This window comes from Lottia gigantea (assembly GCF_000327385.1).
Source record: "Lottia gigantea unplaced genomic scaffold LOTGIsca_84, whole genome shotgun sequence".
NCBI classification, from domain to species: Eukaryota; Metazoa; Mollusca; class Gastropoda; family Lottiidae; genus Lottia; species Lottia gigantea.
The window spans coordinates 531,480-549,875 of record NW_008710779.1 but is presented as its reverse complement, the minus strand read 5'-3'; the positions used below and the strand labels follow the sequence as shown (position 1 = coordinate 549,875).

Here is an 18,396-nt window from a genome sequence, read left to right as displayed (position 1 = left end):
TTGTTTTTCAATTGCTAATTATGCTGAACTGGAATTTTGAGGTAGACAATCAGAAGAGGCAATCACTGCCTTGTACTAAATACTTTATGTCTGTTGCATTTAAACTGCATATTTGTATTTGATGTTTGAATATTGATCAAAGGCTGAAAAATGAACTATTTCAATTGGTTGGTTATTCAGATCAATCTGGAGTAGAAAAGTATGGGGTAGAACTTTGTTATGTTAACTTTAAGCTTATTTAATCTATGATTTTCACTCTCAAGCCATAATTGTAAATATGTTATAGACAAATTAGAGACTGAATATTGTAATGAGAATGTATGGTGCTTATGTACTATAAATAACATGTATCTCTGTATATTTAACCCATAAAGTTCTGATTTAACCCTATACCTTCAATTACCACTAATTCTTCTCCAAATGAATTGTTATGTTTTGATTGTTCACCTGCATGTTATGAAAGATGTTGAATATCACCAGAAAAAATGGATCTTGTTAAATTTTTAAAAATGAGTCTCCACATTTTACTCAGTTTCATGTACTAATCACTTTTTCAGGGTGTAGTGTTCTCTCTCGTTATTGGATTATTAAAGGTATACTACCTTTTAGGAGGACCTACAATTTGAAAACTGAAGCCTTGTTTATCAGTTGACTTACTTGGTTTCAAAAAACTATATGCTATAATCCCTCTATAATCCAATAAATCCATAAAACTAAGTAATAATCCATTTAACCATAGAACTGTAATAGATTAACTAAGTAATTATTACTTAGTTAAATGGATATATTGTGTTATATAGAGATTTCATTCTTTAGTCATTGCACCTGGTAAGTCCAACTGATGAATATATGTACATACACTTAATGACCAAGTTTGAGACTATAAAATTTATGTCCATTCTAATATCCAGTCAAATATACAGAAAGTTGGCTACAATTTTTTAATTGATTTATTGTGCAGCTACTATTTGGGCCAAATTAATTTGCTAACTGAGAAAGTTATCCTCAATTTTACAATTACTGAAACAGGCTACCAACATCATATATGCCTACATTTCAAGTAAAATCGTGAATGATTTACAGGGGCAAATAAACCTATTGAAAACACACAAAAGGTAACAGATCAGACAGACATAAGCCTATTTTGCGCCCCAAAAATTTGAAAGACTTACCTTTCTGTAACTTTATTCCTTACACGTTTTTGTCGGTTGTAACCTAATCATAGAGGGTGTATCCTTAGGCCCCTATATTTGTCCCCTGACCAAAACTATATTTTCGATCAATTTGCTTAAATTTTAATTGCGGCAGTTTATTTTCCTGTTGTAGATAACTCTTCAGATACCTCAATCAATAGTGTCGTCTGCGAAAAAAAGGTTTCTGCCATCAAGATCAATTTTAATTTCTTTTATTAGAGAGTAGCCCATAGGCTTCGTTCGATTCGCACTCGGTGATCGCAATATCAAAAACAGCAGTTGGACTGAAACGCACGCAGGTTAGTCATGGGATCGAAAACATACGAAATGTGAAATGGCAGCCTGGGTCTAAATAAAATAAGCTATTTGTTAGGCCTTCTTTTTTTGTAACCTGGAGTTTATGGACCAAGTTGAAGGTCATTGAAGGTCAAAATTCATAAGCCTTCAAAGTGTCATCTACTAACCTACATAAAAGTCTTGAAATATTGTTATATAACAACTGTGTATGGAATGAAATAAACTACTTTTACCAACCTACTTTTTTTGTTTTTAGAGGCCATGGTTTGCCATTTTCGAGGTTTGATTTGGGTCTTGAAAAGTGGTAGGATATGATTGGTTAAACGGATGATAAAACTGCCTATGAAGCACAAAATAGTAAATTTGCCCCTTGCAATTTGAGAATTTGATGAAGGGCGTACCTAAATGAAGATTTTATACTAATTTCTAGCTTGCATCATCAAGTGATCAATAGTTGTCACCTATCAGTTATCGTCTCCAGGCCCTAGGTGCTTTGTAATCTGGCATAGCATTTTTGGGCATTTATTGCGCTCTATGCAGTCATAGACATTCAAGAAGATTGCAGGGGGAACCATGAAATAATAAGGAAAAACTCGTGGAACCTGAAAGGGACAATGGAAAGAAAAAGGTTTAAAATGGATTAGTCATTTTTCAAAAGATTAAAGCTGCCATGAAATTTTTAAAATGCTGCAGTTCGTTGTTTTTTTTTTATGTTGCATGCAATAGGGCCAGGCTCGTGGCCAGCACAGGATCTCAGGAGTTAGGGCGGCCACTGAAGTAATGACGAAGTGTCAATTGGATCTCAAGGTGGCCAAATTTTTTGAAAGGGGGGGGGGGGGGGGGGGGGTTAAAATTTTCTTAAGGGGGCCATCCCCCCTCTAGCCAGAAATTTCTTTAATGTGAATATGGCTTACACAGACAATTAAGTAGGTAACTTCTTATCAAATTGATGTATTACAATGCTGAAACCCAGAGTCAGGGCTACCTCATACGTCAGTAAGGGTGAGGTAGAATTAATTGAAACCCCATAGGCTCTACTTGTGACCTTGGCAAGTGCTTCTATAAGAGAGTATCTCTTATAAAAAAAACGTAGACAATGCAAATTTGAATACCGGATTTTATCATAAAAGGCTAAATTTGATGCCTTTGACCAGGTCAAGGGAAGTAACATAACTAAAATACTTTCATTTAGATTTTCTTTGACTTTTCTCAGTGCCTTGAGGTTCTAGAATATAATGTTGACATCCCTTGGGCGACGGCAATTAATTTATTATAAATTGACAGACAGATCATCAGTTTTTTCAGAGGTCGAAACGTCAATATGGGTCGAAATGACTCAAGAAATCCGTTGAAAAGATTTAATTCGTAAGCTAGAATTACGTCCCCTTGCATTGAATTGGCAACATATGATTGACAATGAAAAATGAAAGCTTAAAATCATTCAAAATAATGAAGTTTACATTTTAGATTTAAGACGTCAGTGTCTTTTTTTGTCACTGCTCATGGCATAAGTATTGAACTTTGAAATGGTAACGATCCTAATATTATGAAATAAGACGTGTACAGTACATCTACAAAATATTAGGCTGGGTTCCAGTCGCACTATCTGACTCAATTCCAACTTATGAGTTGTCAATTGGAGTAGGGTTAGAAAAAATAGGCTCTGTTTTATAAGGATTTTGTCCGCTTTCAATGGCACACTTTTGTTTTGCCTTAATAAGGGTCTTTGTAAGGCTTAGTTTTATACTTTGCGTAAATAACAAAGGACGTGTAGTCTGCTGTCACTGTCAAAATATTCTGAATTTCGTCTGCCTCAGTCCATCCATAAACACACTCTCCTTTTAAGCAAATCCCTAACAAGGAAGCAAAAGACTGTAGACAATGTGGATATCAATTGAATAGGAATATTTTTGAATATTTCAGAATAGAAAGCTAAGGCCTGTTATGAATAATGGAGAAGTCAAAGAACTTCAGTATACCTAAACTTAAGGTAGCCAAATCTAAAGGTGGGTGAGCTCAATATAGACTTTTGAGTCCTAAAATTAGTAATCCATACCTCTTTTTCCCAAAAAAGCTGTCCTGTTTATAGATATATGTCTGAAACACATATCATCTTGCTACTCTTTCTAGTATTCACTCCTATTCAGTTAGTTTCCTACTTTCTTCATATGTCTTATCCTATTTTGGTGATTTATCCCCAATTTCCAATAATGCTGTCCTGACTAGGATTGTTTATCTGAAACACATGCTGACAACATGAGATGAGCTCTATTCAATTAGATAAGAGTTATTAAACTGGCCTTGCCCTTGATATAAAATGCTGTTTCATCAGAGGCTTTTGAAGAGACCCAAAGGTTCAGTATTTGTTGATAACAGAATATTTGATATGCTGTTTTCTTAAATTGTAGGTAATTTAAGAAATGTTGATATAAATAGTAGAGATGCGATTGAGATAATGAATATTATTAATCGTAATTGTATTAATGAAAGATATAAAGAAGACTGGACGATAGATAAAGTATCGTTAGTAGACAACAGTGAATTACAGACGGAATACAGGTAATTATGATATCTTTTATTTCCTTTCTAGCTTTACAAGTGATGCAAATTGAAGCCTTAAATGGTCCTGATACACATCTTTGCAACCCCTTTAATATCTGATACCAGTCTGTGATTGGGATTCCGAACCCAGCACTCCTTTAAGAGAGTCCACAAACCATTTTTAATAGTCTTTGAGTGACTCATGTGCTGCATGATATTTTCATAATGTATCTTATACTTACCTTTCAGTTGTAAAAAGAAAGAATTCAAGGAAAATGGACGAAATCAAAGGGAGCTAGCGGATCATTATGGATTTTTGTTTGTTAAGGAAATGGTTTTGATGTCAAAGATGATAAAAGAAGGACTAAAAGCTAAGAAATCTGTTTTTAATCCTTTAGGTAGGTTCTATTGCCTCTTTACCTCAGAATATGGTGGATCTGAAGTCTGAAGTCTGAACACATCCACAATGTCAAGCTATTACGAACTTCATCTTATATCTTGACTGCAAATGGCCATCTTCTTTGTATTACAGAAATTTGTAGAGTTGACTGGATTGCATGCCAGCAAAAGCAGCCAAGCAGTGCTCACGACAGAAAGCCTTTTATCAATTTTGCTGCTCATTGATTGGCTGTATTTTCTTGTGCACAATCTAATCAAATCACTGCATTTACAAACTTCTGTGATACAAGAAAAGTGACTATCACAGTCAAGGTATTAGACACAGTTCATAATAGATTGATATTGTGAAGATGATATGAACCTGATCCTATATCATTATTATTAACATTAAAGTAATTACAACTAATGATAATTTTGTAATATTAACTTTAGAAATTAGAAAATAAGACTGCTGTCACTTTTGCAAGTATATTTTTATCCAATTGTAGACAAACAGGACATCTTATTTGTACTGAATATATACTATGCTTAGCTGAGATCCTATATTTTTATTATCCATGTAAGATATTTTGTATAGGATGATGAAAGAAATATCAAATTGTTTGTAGGTGATAATGAGTTTGGTATTTATATATGTAAATATCCTGATGTTCAATTGAAATTACCATCAATGAAACATGATGAATCAGCTTACATCATCATATTCAAGGTACATCTAGTATAACTATCTTGTATTCAGTTGGCGCGTTGTGCTAAATTTCCCACAAATTATTGTTGCATATTGATATATAAATGACATGTGAAGTTTACAAGCTAATTGCATTATTGAGGGATAATTTTACGACACAAGACTTGTGAAAAGCTGATAGGTTATAATCAAAACGACATGGCAGAGCTGTTGATTTGGCTCAATTGTTAGGACATGACCGTCAGGGCAGCTCAAATGACTGAGGGTCAATAACCTGTAACGGATGTTAAGTATAGGTAAACCTATTACATGTCATTCTATGTCTAAATGGCAAAATGAAACCAAATATTTCGGTCAAAAAGACCTCATTGGCTGTTAAACAGACAAAATTTGTTCATAATGGACTCTCAGAAAAGTCTATGGCTATATTTCCATTGATAAAATAATTACCATGCTTGACAAATTTTCTTATTTGATTCAGTACATGTTAGGTAGATGTAAAGCTATACCACCACAGGGTAATATAATGGGTGAACCAGCACCAAACTATGATTCTACCACCAGTTCTTTAGCTACTCTTATTAATGATCCACCCAATATACTCTTTCCTAGATCACAGGTATTTACTTAACTTTGAATCTTTTATTGATCCCAAAGACTCAGATATACTTAATTACTCTTAATAATGATCCACCCAATGTACTCTTTCCTAGATCACAGGTATATACTTAACTTTGAATCTTTTATTGATCCTAAAGACTCAGATATACTTAAACCAGCTAACTGTTTTTATTTTTATAGTTCAGTCTGATGTCTAATTCTTCTGCAAATGAACTAAATTCTTCCATATAAATTAAGACTGTCATCACTTCCAGCTTATTAAAATTAAAGTAATATCATGACATGACAATCATTGATATTTGCTTGTGAAAATGTTTAAAAAGTGGAAAGATGTCAATTTTAAGGGTATGTTATGTTTGAACCAAGAGTTTTTTTTTTATTTTGAGAAGCTGATATCACTAGCTGCTATTTCAGAATGATTAATTATTTGTAATATGTTTATTTCAGATTTATTTGTATGAATATGACGATGATGCTTTGCCAATTAATAGACCAAGACATTGTCTACCAGTCGCAGTTGTCTCTTTTATTAAAGCTACCAAAATACAAACAAAGACAACATTGATTTCCAGTTTATCTAATACCACATCATCTTCCTCATCTTCTACATTTGGCAACAGACGTCGTTCCTCAGATCAGGGTCTGCCATTCAGACCAGGTACCTATGGCGCACGAAATCAAGCTCTTAAGAGAACCAGTCTAGATCAATCTCCAATACCAATTCAAAATGCAGGATTTAACATGGAAGAATCCTTACAACCATCAATCAATCCTTTAATCATGAAGGAAGGTTTCAAAGACACGTACAATGAGAAACCTGGTTATTTGAGACCTGAATTACTGATTGACACAGGTGTAAAATCAAGCTTTCCGACAGCTAACCCAGATATGATTTCAAGACAGTCTTCTATATCAGATCCTCGCAGATCAGCTCATGGTCAATCTATATATTCCTCAGGATCATCAACAAATTCCATTTCATCACAGTCTGATTTGCCACAGAAACTTGGAGAGAAACCACTTCACCCATTTATGAGAAAAAAGAAAAAAGGAACAGTAACAATGTCCACTGGCCAAACCCAGATGAGAAAAAATAACTTAATTATTGAAAAGTTGGACTTTTCTGTGTCTGATACTTCAACTCCTCAGTCCACCACAGTAGAAGAAGATAGTTTGACTAATTTGCCAGTGACACCTCCAAAAGTTGAGAAGCTTCAACCAACTCCTGCTCAAACCAATATGGCAGAAATGATCAAAACAGTGAATAAACTTTTCGGCAAAGCTCCAACTTCTAATGAACCTCCAAAAGAATCTGTACAGGAGATGGGTACAATGTTTGGACCTCATTCAGGATATGACAGCACTGAAAATTTAGGCCAGAAATCACAATCCTGCTCTAGTCCAACAAAAATGGTGGAATCTCCTGCAGAAACAGTGTCACCCATCAAACATGAGACTAAAAAGGACACAAGCTATGTTCAAAGTCTGGCAGCACAACTGCAGAATTTAGGTGACTTACAGGATGTTATTTCTAAGTTTAATTTCACTGGAGAAGCCAGTCCTCAAAAAATCAGTCAGTCTCCTAATTCTCATCCTGACAAAAATATTTCAGATCCGTATTTTTCCAAGTCACTTGTTGATAGGACTGGTTTGGAAAAGTATCAGCGGTCAAAAATATGTGATGTTGATAACAGTAATATAACAGTTAATTGCTATGGCGACGTTGATTATCGACAAAAACAAGATCCCTCTAAAATAAACTCATCAACTGTGCAATACACACAAAGTCAAAATGATCCTAGACAAACTCTCTGGCCAAATTCTGTCTCGTATTCTCAACACATGTCAGATCAAGCTAATACTTCTTCAAATGGGACAAATTCGGAAAAAACTATCACAAAAAATCCTGCTACCAATGACAATAGCTCCCATCATCTGCTTGAACAGACAACTCATTCTGTAAACAGTGCAGAACATTCTGTTGATCACTCTATATTTAGTACCAAACAATCTGTTACCAAGATTGAAGACACTGTAACCAGCAATGACGAGGCTGTATTCAGCAGTGAGTGCTCTGTATACAATAGAAAACTTTCTAGTAATGAGCATCCTGTAGCCGACAGTGAACAGCCTTCAGCAAGCAGTGAACATCCTTCAGCAAACAGTGAAAAACCTGTAGCCAATAGTGAAAATCCTTCAGCTAGCAGTGAACATCCTTCAGCTAGCAGTGAAAAACCTGTAGCTATTAATGAACCGAACATTCAGTGTAGTCAAAAACTTGAGGGACTTTATTCAAGCCAGAGACAGTGGAAGAAATGGCTGAAAGAGAATCAGTTAGTTCAAAATAAAGATGTGAACAAGATGAACTTTAAGTTTCAACCAAAAGTAGAACTAGTTGATTTGAAAAGGGTAAGATGATTAATTATGATCCCTTATATTTTGAAAAGATGTTCAGTTGTAATTAACATTACAAGAAGTTCTATCATCTGTTTATGTCATTATGATGTACATTAAAACATCCATACCCATTAATCCCTGATTCCAAAATAGCTTACCATACTAGTAATAGTATCCCTTAAGGGTATCAGTAACCACCAAAGGAGGTAGGGTAGAAACTATATGTAATTTTCAAAAAGTTATCATGATGCAATACGCCAAAATAATTAGAGATATATGGAGTCAAAAAGGCTTATTTTGGGAAGGTCTAGTCATTATAAACTTCGTACTTATACCTTGACTGCAATAGCCACTATTCTTGTATCATAGAATGCAACAGTTTGATTGGATTGTTTGCCAGCAAATACAGCCAATCAGAGCCCTCAACAGAAAGGCTGTAAACATTATGGCTTTGTGTTCACAGGCTTTCTGCAGACCTCTGCTTGCCTGTATTTGCTAGTGAACAATCCAATCAAATAACTTCATCTACAAACTTCTATGATACAAGAAATGTGAACATTTCAGTCAAGGTATAAGTACAAAGTTCTTAATAGCTTGACATTGTAAAGATGAAAAGGGTAGGAAATGGAAACAAAGATTTCAATCTTTAGCTTATGCATGCACACTAGAATTTGACAGATTTAATTTACCTTCTTCAACGTTTCTCTTTCCAGGTGGCTGAAGCTAGCTTAACTAACTGTAAAACCTGCATTATAGAGAGAGATGATTTGGCAGCTTATATTTCAAATAAAAAACATAAATCTGTTAAGAAATATTTGGAACATATTGAGTTATTTAAAGATGATAATGTGAAAGGGAATGATAAAAAAATGGAATCAGTTCCAGTTGAAAATAACCAAGATGATGTTCTTCCAGCAAAAAGACGCAATTCTTGTGATGATAAAGATGATAATGATGTTAAACGATTAAAAAGTATTTTTGAATCCAGTGCATCAGATTCTAAATATTCATGGCTAAGTGACCAACCAATATTGCAAAATGATCTCACTACTGCATCATCACCAAATGATTGTTGTGCTAAAGATTTGCATGATGATGATGATGATGATGAATACTCTAATGAATTAATCATTGACATGAAGCCAGATCTAAATGCGGGAAAATCGACTGCTAATGGTATTCAGGTGTGTGATTTATCACCACATAAACAAAGTGATGTTCCAGAATCATCTAGTACGATCTCTTCAGATAAACTAGACACAAGTTTGTTAGAACAGGAGGAAAAACCTTCTTACAAAGAAATGGAAGTATACCATACAAACTGTTCCTCTACTGAAACACAACTTAGTAAAACAGAAGAATCAAATTCATTTAGCAATTGTTCAGATGTAAAAGAAGAAGAGAACATGGACCATATCTCTGATGTCAAACAATTTGGTAGCAGTCCAAACAAAAACGGTAGTTCTCTAGCTTACAGTGATAGCAGTCCTAGTCAGTCAGACCAACCTAAACAGCTTAAAAGCCCTACACCAAGTCCTGTAGATTTGACCCCTGTAACTGATGATAAACCTATCAGTTCACTGGAAAAAGTGCATTTTAATAGCTCAGAAGAATTCTCCCCTGCACATGACTATGAAGAACATATTGAAGATAGCACATTGAATAAGATAGCAAATGGAAACATAATGGAATCACAGAATTCCTGCGAGAACTTCTATAAGAAAGAACCAAAAATAGAGGCTGATATTCCACATGTGTCTGAAGCTTATGAAGAACGGTTGAGATTGATTAAATTAAAATATAGTTGCCCCACTTTCCCCTTACCTCCTACAAGCAATAAATACACTAGTGTCAAACAAGAACTTGAAGTGATTCGCAATTGTTTGGAAAATTTATCTCAAAATCTATCATGTAATCAGAATTCTGATTCCCCAGATGAAGAAACTTTAAGATCAGCCTTGCTACACGTTGAAACAGAATTGATCATGGAATTACAAGATAGTCATTTTCTATACAGACCAAATCAAAGGTTGCCGCCATCTTTACTCTTTGATTATGAAATGAACTGTTTGTATGCTACAGGAGACTGTTTCATGTATCTAAATACTTTTTTGACTAAACAGTTATATAAGTCTTTACTGAATATTAAACATGATATACTCGATGCTTATAAAGAGAAACAAAATTTATCAGGTCCATCATCCAGACTGTCATATTTAACTGATCATCTGAACTATTTACTGAACAAAAGGAAAATTTTGATCCGAACATTAACTGGTAGTGTTAAACCTAATAGACTCGTTTATTTGGAAAAGGCACGTAAATATTATATATGGAGTATAGAACATATGGAACAAAGTGTAATGAATTATGATAATTCTCAAATGAAAAACTTAAATCGTCTTCTATCTGAATTAACAGAACATACATGTCGCATACGAAGTGAATTAGAAAGTTAGAATAAGCACCAACTAATATAAGCACATAGAATAGTAAAGGTACCCTCACACCATAGCGATTACCAGTTGTGAATGATGAAAGTGAAACTTATCACCGCTATTTGTATTTGCAACCATGAGCAACTGATGATCGCTATGGTGTCAGGGCTCTTTTATTGATGAACTGAAAAACTAGAGATTAATGTGCTAACATGAATGCACAACTGTCATTACTCAGTTTGGCAAGTGCATTTGTAATAGTTTTTCTCCCCTCTTGCAATGATTTTTCATTATCAGCTAAACAATATAGTCGTCCAGATAGAGTTTAGTTTCAGCTATTCACTTTTCAGAATAGAAATCAGACGTCAGGTTCTGCTACAATTCTCCAACCACTTAGGCCTTATTGGTACCTTTCATGTGCATATATTATCCAATAATTTTCATTTATTTTCCAATAATTATCCGCCTGCAATGTACTTGCTAGTTAAATATCGAGCAATACAAACTGCTCTGGTGTCCTTACTTGCTGCTCTTAAGATGTCTGTTGATGATACTAACTTGTTATCTAGTCTTTACTACTAAATATTGACACCGGATGATCCAAAACCATGAGTATATTCACTTCAGATAATCTGATTAAAATGATTAGTTTTGTGCTTTTCTGTGGGTTACCACACATGTCTTCTTTGATCTGACAAGAATATTCTTTGAATCATGTTCAGTTAATTTTGCCCTATTGCAATGGCTCCTGGAGGCAGCGCAGAAAAACACAAAACAACACATCCAGATTTGCCTTTTGATTATCTTGTAACTTCTGGTAGAATAATGTTACAGTAGTTTGATGTTTTGGGTACGGTAACTTCTATCACTTGTTTCATTTTGTCTTTTATACAAATGTTATTTTATTTGTTGAAAAGCTATATAAATTCTTGGTGTCAATTATTACAGAGAACCAACTGTGTTTTTTTTTTCATGAATAAAGTTTCTGGAACACATTTGTTTTTTTTGGTGAAAATAAATATATTGCAGCATAAACATTATTTGAAATGGATTGTTTGCTGCTACAAAGTGAGCTCATTCTGATGTTTCATGTAAGTACTGTTGACTTTGAGGTGAGAATTGTGCTCATATTTTGTTTCATGTTTGCCCTGTGAGGTGAACCTTGAGCTCATACTGTTGTTTCATGTTAGACCTTTGTGGTTTGACCTCATACTGGTGTTTCATATTAGCCCTTTTCTACCTGAGCTCACTGTTGTTTGATGTTAGACCTTTGTGGTTTCAGCTCACTGTTGTTTGATGTTAGACCTTTGTGGTTTCAGCTCATACTGGTGTTTCAAGTTAGCCCATTGTGACTTGAGCTCCTACTGGTGTTTCATGTTAGCCCTAGGCAACTTCGAGCTCATACTGGTGTTTCATGTTAGCACTATGAGGTGAGACTTGAGCTCATACTGGTGTTTCATGTCAGCCCTTTATTACTTAAGCTCATACTAGAGATTCATGTTAGCCCTGTCAGGTGAGACTTGAGCTCATACTGGTGTTTCATGTTAGCCCTTGGCGACTTCGAGCTCATACTGGTGTTTCATGTTAGCCCTTTATTACTTAAGCTCATACTAGAGATTCATGTTAGCCCTGACGGGTGAGACTTGAGCTCATACTGGTATTTCATGTTAGCCCTGTCAGGTGAGACTTGAGCTCATACTGGTGTTTCATGTTAGCCCTTGGCGACTTCGAGCTCATACTGATGTTTCATGTTAGCCCATTGCGACTTTAGCTCATACTGGTGTTTCATGTTAGCTCATTGCAACTTGAGCTCATACTGGTGTTTCATGTTAGCTCATTGCAACTTGAGCTCATACTGGTGTTTCATGTTAGCACTATGAGGTGAGACTTGAGCTCATACTGGTGTTTCATGTCAGCCCTTTATGACTTGAGCTCATACTAGAGATTCATGTTAGCCCTGACGGGTGAGACTTGAGCTCATACTGATGTTTCATGTTAGCCCTTTGTATAACTTCACTCTAACCAAAATCTGACATGTTTACCTAATTCATCCAATCAAATGCTCCAACTTTTAGCAACAGGTGTGCCTAAATTCCTATTTTCATTCTGTTTTTTCAGTATTTTGTCAGATCAGGGGTATGAATGAAGTAACCCACAGACTATGGGTGAAACAAAAAAATAAACTCAATTTTGTAATAAAATAATTTAATAATTTTTCTTCATGCACATATATGTATAACTTGCAATCTTGTATTTACACAATCATACCATTGTTAAGCTCATAGGCTTCCTTCCACCTCCTTCCTTAAGACACATCTAAAAGAGAAGAAAATTAGACACTATATAGGCTTAACAATAAGTTATATCTTGAGGAGTGAACCGGATATCATAATCAACAGATGGAAAAAGCATAAAATAATAATGGCAACACAAAATATATTTACTAATAATTATTGACGTGTTTTAGCCAAAGAGCAAACTGTACATTTTGTAATCGTACTACGAAAATAGTCCCAAGACACAAAGCCCTGTCAATGAATCACTATTATTATTATATTTAATTAGGGAAACAGTATGGCTAATTATTGATTAATCATTGCAATCCTGTATTACATGGCAAGAGCTACTTAAAAGTCGTCTACCTTAATTAGTCCCTACAGATAGATTTCCAATTGAATGAACACTAATGAAAAATGTGAAATTTATTCTAAGATAATAACAATACTACTTACAACTCATTGGGGCATCACCAAATCTTTTTTGTAACTGATCGTGATTAAATCTTAAAAATGCTTCATACTGTTCTAAAAGACAAATAGTAAGAAATGATTAAAAGAAAGGCAAAAACTTATGGAATAGAAATAAGGCAGGCTATTTGTGAAGGGATTTGGAAAAAAAAAACCATCCTTATTTTAGTTCCATAAATAAGTGAAATTCTTGCTTGTAGAATCCATTTCAATCTGATGCAACTGAATAACATCATGACAGACAGGCCATGTTTTCATCATATTTTACCAATTAAGTTTTCAAATTTTAAGAACTGACAGACTGCAATTTCGATCCATGGGACATTTTATGTCTCGTACCCTTTACTATATTTTCTGCATGCATTATAACAATTTGTAATAGATCTTTTAAACATTGACTATACAATTACCTGCTAATTTGGATGCTAAGATACTATCATATTGGACCTGAATTTGCTCCTCTCTGTCCTTGATCATTCTATCACATATCATACTGACTTGTCTAAAAGTGAATAACGGTATATCTTTTTTAGGTGAAGTAAAGTTTTGGTTTGAATGTAATGAACTGTCAAAACCAATACAAGCTGGCTGTTCTGAAGTTGAGGGTTGTGGTGAATTCTGATTTTCAACATTGTCTTGACCTTGATAATGTAGTTGACGGCGACGATGCATTCGTTTTAATTCCATACTTATTCTTGAAGCAATTTGCTCTGAAAAGAATATTACAAATAAATGATTTTCTTCCAAATATCTAAGTATAAATTATGATAATATGTAATGGAATTAAAATGCGATGGTTTGACCTTTTCAAAGTCTAAGAAGAGCAGGCTCTTAAGTATCGATCATTAATGGGATAAATCCATTGGTGTCAACTGTGAAAAGGGCAGAAATTACTATAAGCAGAAACAACACAAATGTAGCTACAGACGTTACAAAGAAAAACTCATCTTCATTCACTGACATAACCTACCTGATGTTAATTTTGGTGATGCATCAAAAAATTGTGATTTAGTTTGCTTTGCAGGAGGTGTTGATATTGGCATAACATATTTTCTTCTTTTTGGGGAACCTGGACTATGTAAGGAATCAAATTCATGGGAACGCTTTAAGGTTGCTCCACAAGCCATTTCTTTACACAAAAAAAACTGTATCTGGTAAAAAGCTAGCTGAAACACAGAAAAACATAATTATTATACAATAATAAAATAGTTTCACTGTTAAAATAGTGCTCAATACAATAATTGTAGATACAGAAATATCAAAACAGAACCTAAAAACGTTGTTTTTACTCAGATCGAATAGCGTGAAAACTTAGATACCAGGTAACAACAGCATGTCTTTTTAGGTTCTGTTTTAATATTATAATCTAACTTATTATTATATATAAAAATTTCAATGTAAATAGCAAGTTGGACAAGACTATTTCAACTTATATTCAATTGAGATTGATCACATAATATAAGCTTACCCTTAGTTCATATGGGAGTGCCTGTACATTCAGTTCAAAAAAAGGCTTTTGTATATCATGAAGGAACAAAATAATCAGTAAGTTTCTCCACAAAATAGGCCTTAAATATTTTCACCTTCATGCTTCAATGAGTTCAATACAAACTAGGCCTATTAGTTTAAGTTAAAATTTAACCCTACTCTTTCAAAGAGATACATTTTGCTCTCAGGTGAAATGACCTACTTTTCAGACTGAATATTCACCTCTGTAAGTGTAATATCATGTTACAAATAATGACTTTTCTAGTGATTAACATTTTCATTAACCCAGTAGGCCAAAGGCAATCCAAAACTTAGTATTTTGCCCCATTTTGTAATTAATATTGCAATTCATTCATACGAAAATGATTGCCAAAATTCAATTCAGTAAACTGAAAGAGTATATTAAAATAATCTCATATGTTCATGCAATTTAATCACCAAAACTTATTAGATTAATATGGATAAGGTATTATCATATCCATGTATATACTTACCACAAGCCTGATGGATCTTCAAACCACTGTTGATGGCAAGTTAAGAGTGGACACAATGAGAAATTAGCCCAGATTATAAAAAAAATCTTCTTTGTTGAGTTTCACTAAAAACTGATTGCCTCAACTGCGTAAATCTATCACAATTATTACCTTACTGTTGGTCAGTTAAAGATATATGATTAAAACTAGCCAAATTCGAGCTCTAAAAGTTGTACTCCCTAGACAGCCACAAATTACGTTATACTTTATGTCTCAAACGATGTTAGTAGGCTGGCTAACTGAACAATTTAAAATTTCTGTTTGTGGTTGAAGCAAGATTATGGAATCAAATTAACTGATCTTCACAAAACCAAATGTCTAACAATCAAACCGCATGAAAAGATTGTTACAGAAAACAACACAGATGTTACTTAGCTCTGTTTTCCGAATCTTAATGCAAATTTTAGATTGTTAACATTCGACTCGCCTGACCACTTTCAAAATGGACGAAGCCTCGTTGTACATTCAGGTTCCGTTCAAAAGTAGAACAACTAGATCTAAACCTTATTTTAACCGTCACGCAACATTATCGCATAATTTTTCCTTTTTATTGTAACTGTTACTCGTCAGTAATTTGGGATCAGTTTTTTAATTGGGTTTGTTTGTCTAAAATTGGGTGCTAATATTGTGTCCGAAACCGGATTTGTCAGATGATGGGCCTTTCTACTTTTCGGGACCGAGCGGCGATGACAACCGAAGAAAGCCGAAGATTACCGAAGTCTTCAGGCCTAGGCTAATGCATATAAGTTTAATTTCAGTCAGACTACTGGTTTGCTAAAAGTTCAAAGTCCACCTGTCTGGTTTTTGCAATTGCTGAATAGTTTTTGTGCGTTGACTGTAGATAGGCCTGGTAGTTTGTCGTAGTGTCCGACTGGCTCTTCTAGTCTGGTGGTGGGGTCTTACCTAAGCACAGAGGTTTTCACTATCCCTACTAAGGTCTTTTTCTTGTAGGAGGCCAATATTTCTTTTGATAATTCTGATTGGTCTAGACATAAAATCTTTACCAATTAAAAATGAGGTGTCAAGAGTTCAATCTGACTGAAAAAACCCAATGTTCTACGATTTGATAAATAAATACAAAAATTTAAAAATAGAAATATTTTAATCAACAAACAAAAATTAAAAATTGACTTGTAAAAAATACATTACAATTAATTACAAAGCAAAATATCCTCGTTTAAAATCATAGTGATTGAATAAATTAATTTTATCTACATGTATGAATGGAACTGGGGAACATAATATAAACCCTCACAGACAGACATTGGAATAAGAAACTTGTCAAGCCATTCTAGAAAACTTAGAATATAGGACATTAAATAATTCACTAAAACATCTATAATGTATTAAAGATCCAAGAGAGGTTTTAGAGGCTATATGTATATCGTGGACCATTATTTTTTTGTTAGCATCATCCAGAAAAACGTGACCAAATAATGACAAAATTTTATTTATAAATGTCAGCAGAAATAGATTTGTCATAATCTGGTCCAATCCTTGTTCTCATTACAGGAAACACAATCATTCGACGTAAAATTGGATTGATGCAATAAGAAAAAATTTAGGGACCCCCATACACATGTAGACTCATCTTCACAATGTCAAGTTACTACAAACTCTGTACTTATACCTTGACTACAATAGCATCACAGAATGCAGCGATTTTATTGGATTGAACGCCAGCAATACAGCCAATCAGAGCCCTCAACAGAAATGCTGTAAACATTATTGCTTTGCGTTCACTGACTTTCTGTCGAAGCCTCTGATTGGCTGTATTCTAAGCGTACAATCTAAACAAATGGCTATTACAGTCAAGGCATAAGTAGGAAGTTTGTAATGGCTTGACTTTGTGAAAATGATTTGACAAGAAAACCTCTTTTGAATCCTTTAAATTTGGTAGAAATGAATTACAATATAATATCATGGCGTACAGAAAGAATCAACAAACATATATGATCATAATGCACAAATACTCGAAACCTAAATAAATTTCAAATACAAAATATCAATGTCACAAATCTATAACAATTACATGGTTACGTTGGCTAGCTTCAAAATAACTATCTTCACAATGGCAAGCTATTACCAACTTCTTCTCATACATTTACTGCAATAGGCACCTTTCTTGTATCACAGAATGCTGCGAATTGGTTGGATTGTACACAAACGAATACAGCCAATCAGAACCCTAAACTGAAACACTGTTAACATTATGGCTTATTGTTTTGTCATTCTGTCAAGGACTCTGATTGACTGTATTCGATGGCATACTATCCAATCAAATTTTCATGATACAAGAAAGGTGACTATTGCTGTCAAGGTATAAGTACATATAACCATCATCATGCCATTGTCAAAACAGTCCAAATTGCACAGTTTTTCACAAATTGTTTCATTTTAAGCGGCTCTTTCAGACTACAGCCTGTACAACTATTTTACATTGAGAGTAGCGTTCTATGATTAGTGATTAGACCTGTTTTCTTTATATTTGATCCCAATAACTACCTAGTTTGAGATATCAACATCCATACAAAGCGAACGTTAACTTGTCATCTACCTACCTACCTTGTATTCAGTATTTTACAATTCAATGTGAAGGTCATCGAAACCTGATATTGACATTGCATATACAGACAAATACTAGAATTTACTTTATATACAAAATAATAAATATGTTATGTACACAAACAATATTTGGCCTAGATAGTAGTCATTTCATTGATACATTATATTATTTCTTTTTACAAATATAGTCTAAATAGGCATTCAGGAATATTTATGCATATTAATAACAACATAAACACCATCTCAACAATTTCTCCATCTTTCATTTGAAAACTCTATATTAGTTTGACCTTTCTTATTAAATTCAGATCCAGATAAATTCTTTAATATATTTTTTGAGATATTTACATTTGTTAGCATTTATTGTTTAATAGTTTTGCCTCAAACATGATTTTTGATTTAAAAAAGTGTGTTCAGAGCTCAGATTATAATATAAGGGTACTTAACCCATAGAATGTTAAAGGAACAAAATTCAGATGACTAAGAGAA

At 33.9% G+C, this 18,396-nt stretch overlaps 2 protein-coding genes across 2 annotated transcripts; one reads left to right on the top strand and one right to left on the bottom strand.

Moving 5' to 3' along the window:
• Window positions 1–2,907: 2,907 nt before the first annotated feature.
• Window positions 2,908–10,595, top strand: LOTGIDRAFT_236595 (hypothetical protein; the record flags this gene model as incomplete). The annotated part of the gene is made up of 7 exons (XM_009067623.1): window positions 2,908–3,496; window positions 3,899–4,049; window positions 4,281–4,429; window positions 5,039–5,139; window positions 5,600–5,737; window positions 6,187–8,148; window positions 8,850–10,595. The coding sequence occupies exons 1-7, from the start codon at window positions 3,442–3,444 to the stop codon at window positions 10,593–10,595; spliced, it is 4,302 nt and encodes a 1,433-aa protein (XP_009065871.1). The 5' UTR covers window positions 2,908–3,441.
• A 2,167-nt stretch (window positions 10,596–12,762) lies between these two features.
• Window positions 12,763–15,795, bottom strand: LOTGIDRAFT_222669 (hypothetical protein). Its single transcript, XM_009067622.1, has 5 exons — window positions 15,304–15,795; window positions 14,292–14,487; window positions 13,732–14,031; window positions 13,307–13,378; window positions 12,763–12,890 (listed from the first exon to the last, which is right to left on the bottom strand). The coding sequence occupies exons 2-5, from the start codon at window positions 14,446–14,448 to the stop codon at window positions 12,880–12,882; spliced, it is 540 nt and encodes a 179-aa protein (XP_009065870.1). The 5' UTR covers window positions 14,449–14,487; window positions 15,304–15,795; the 3' UTR covers window positions 12,763–12,879.
• Window positions 15,796–18,396: the final 2,601 nt, after the last annotated feature.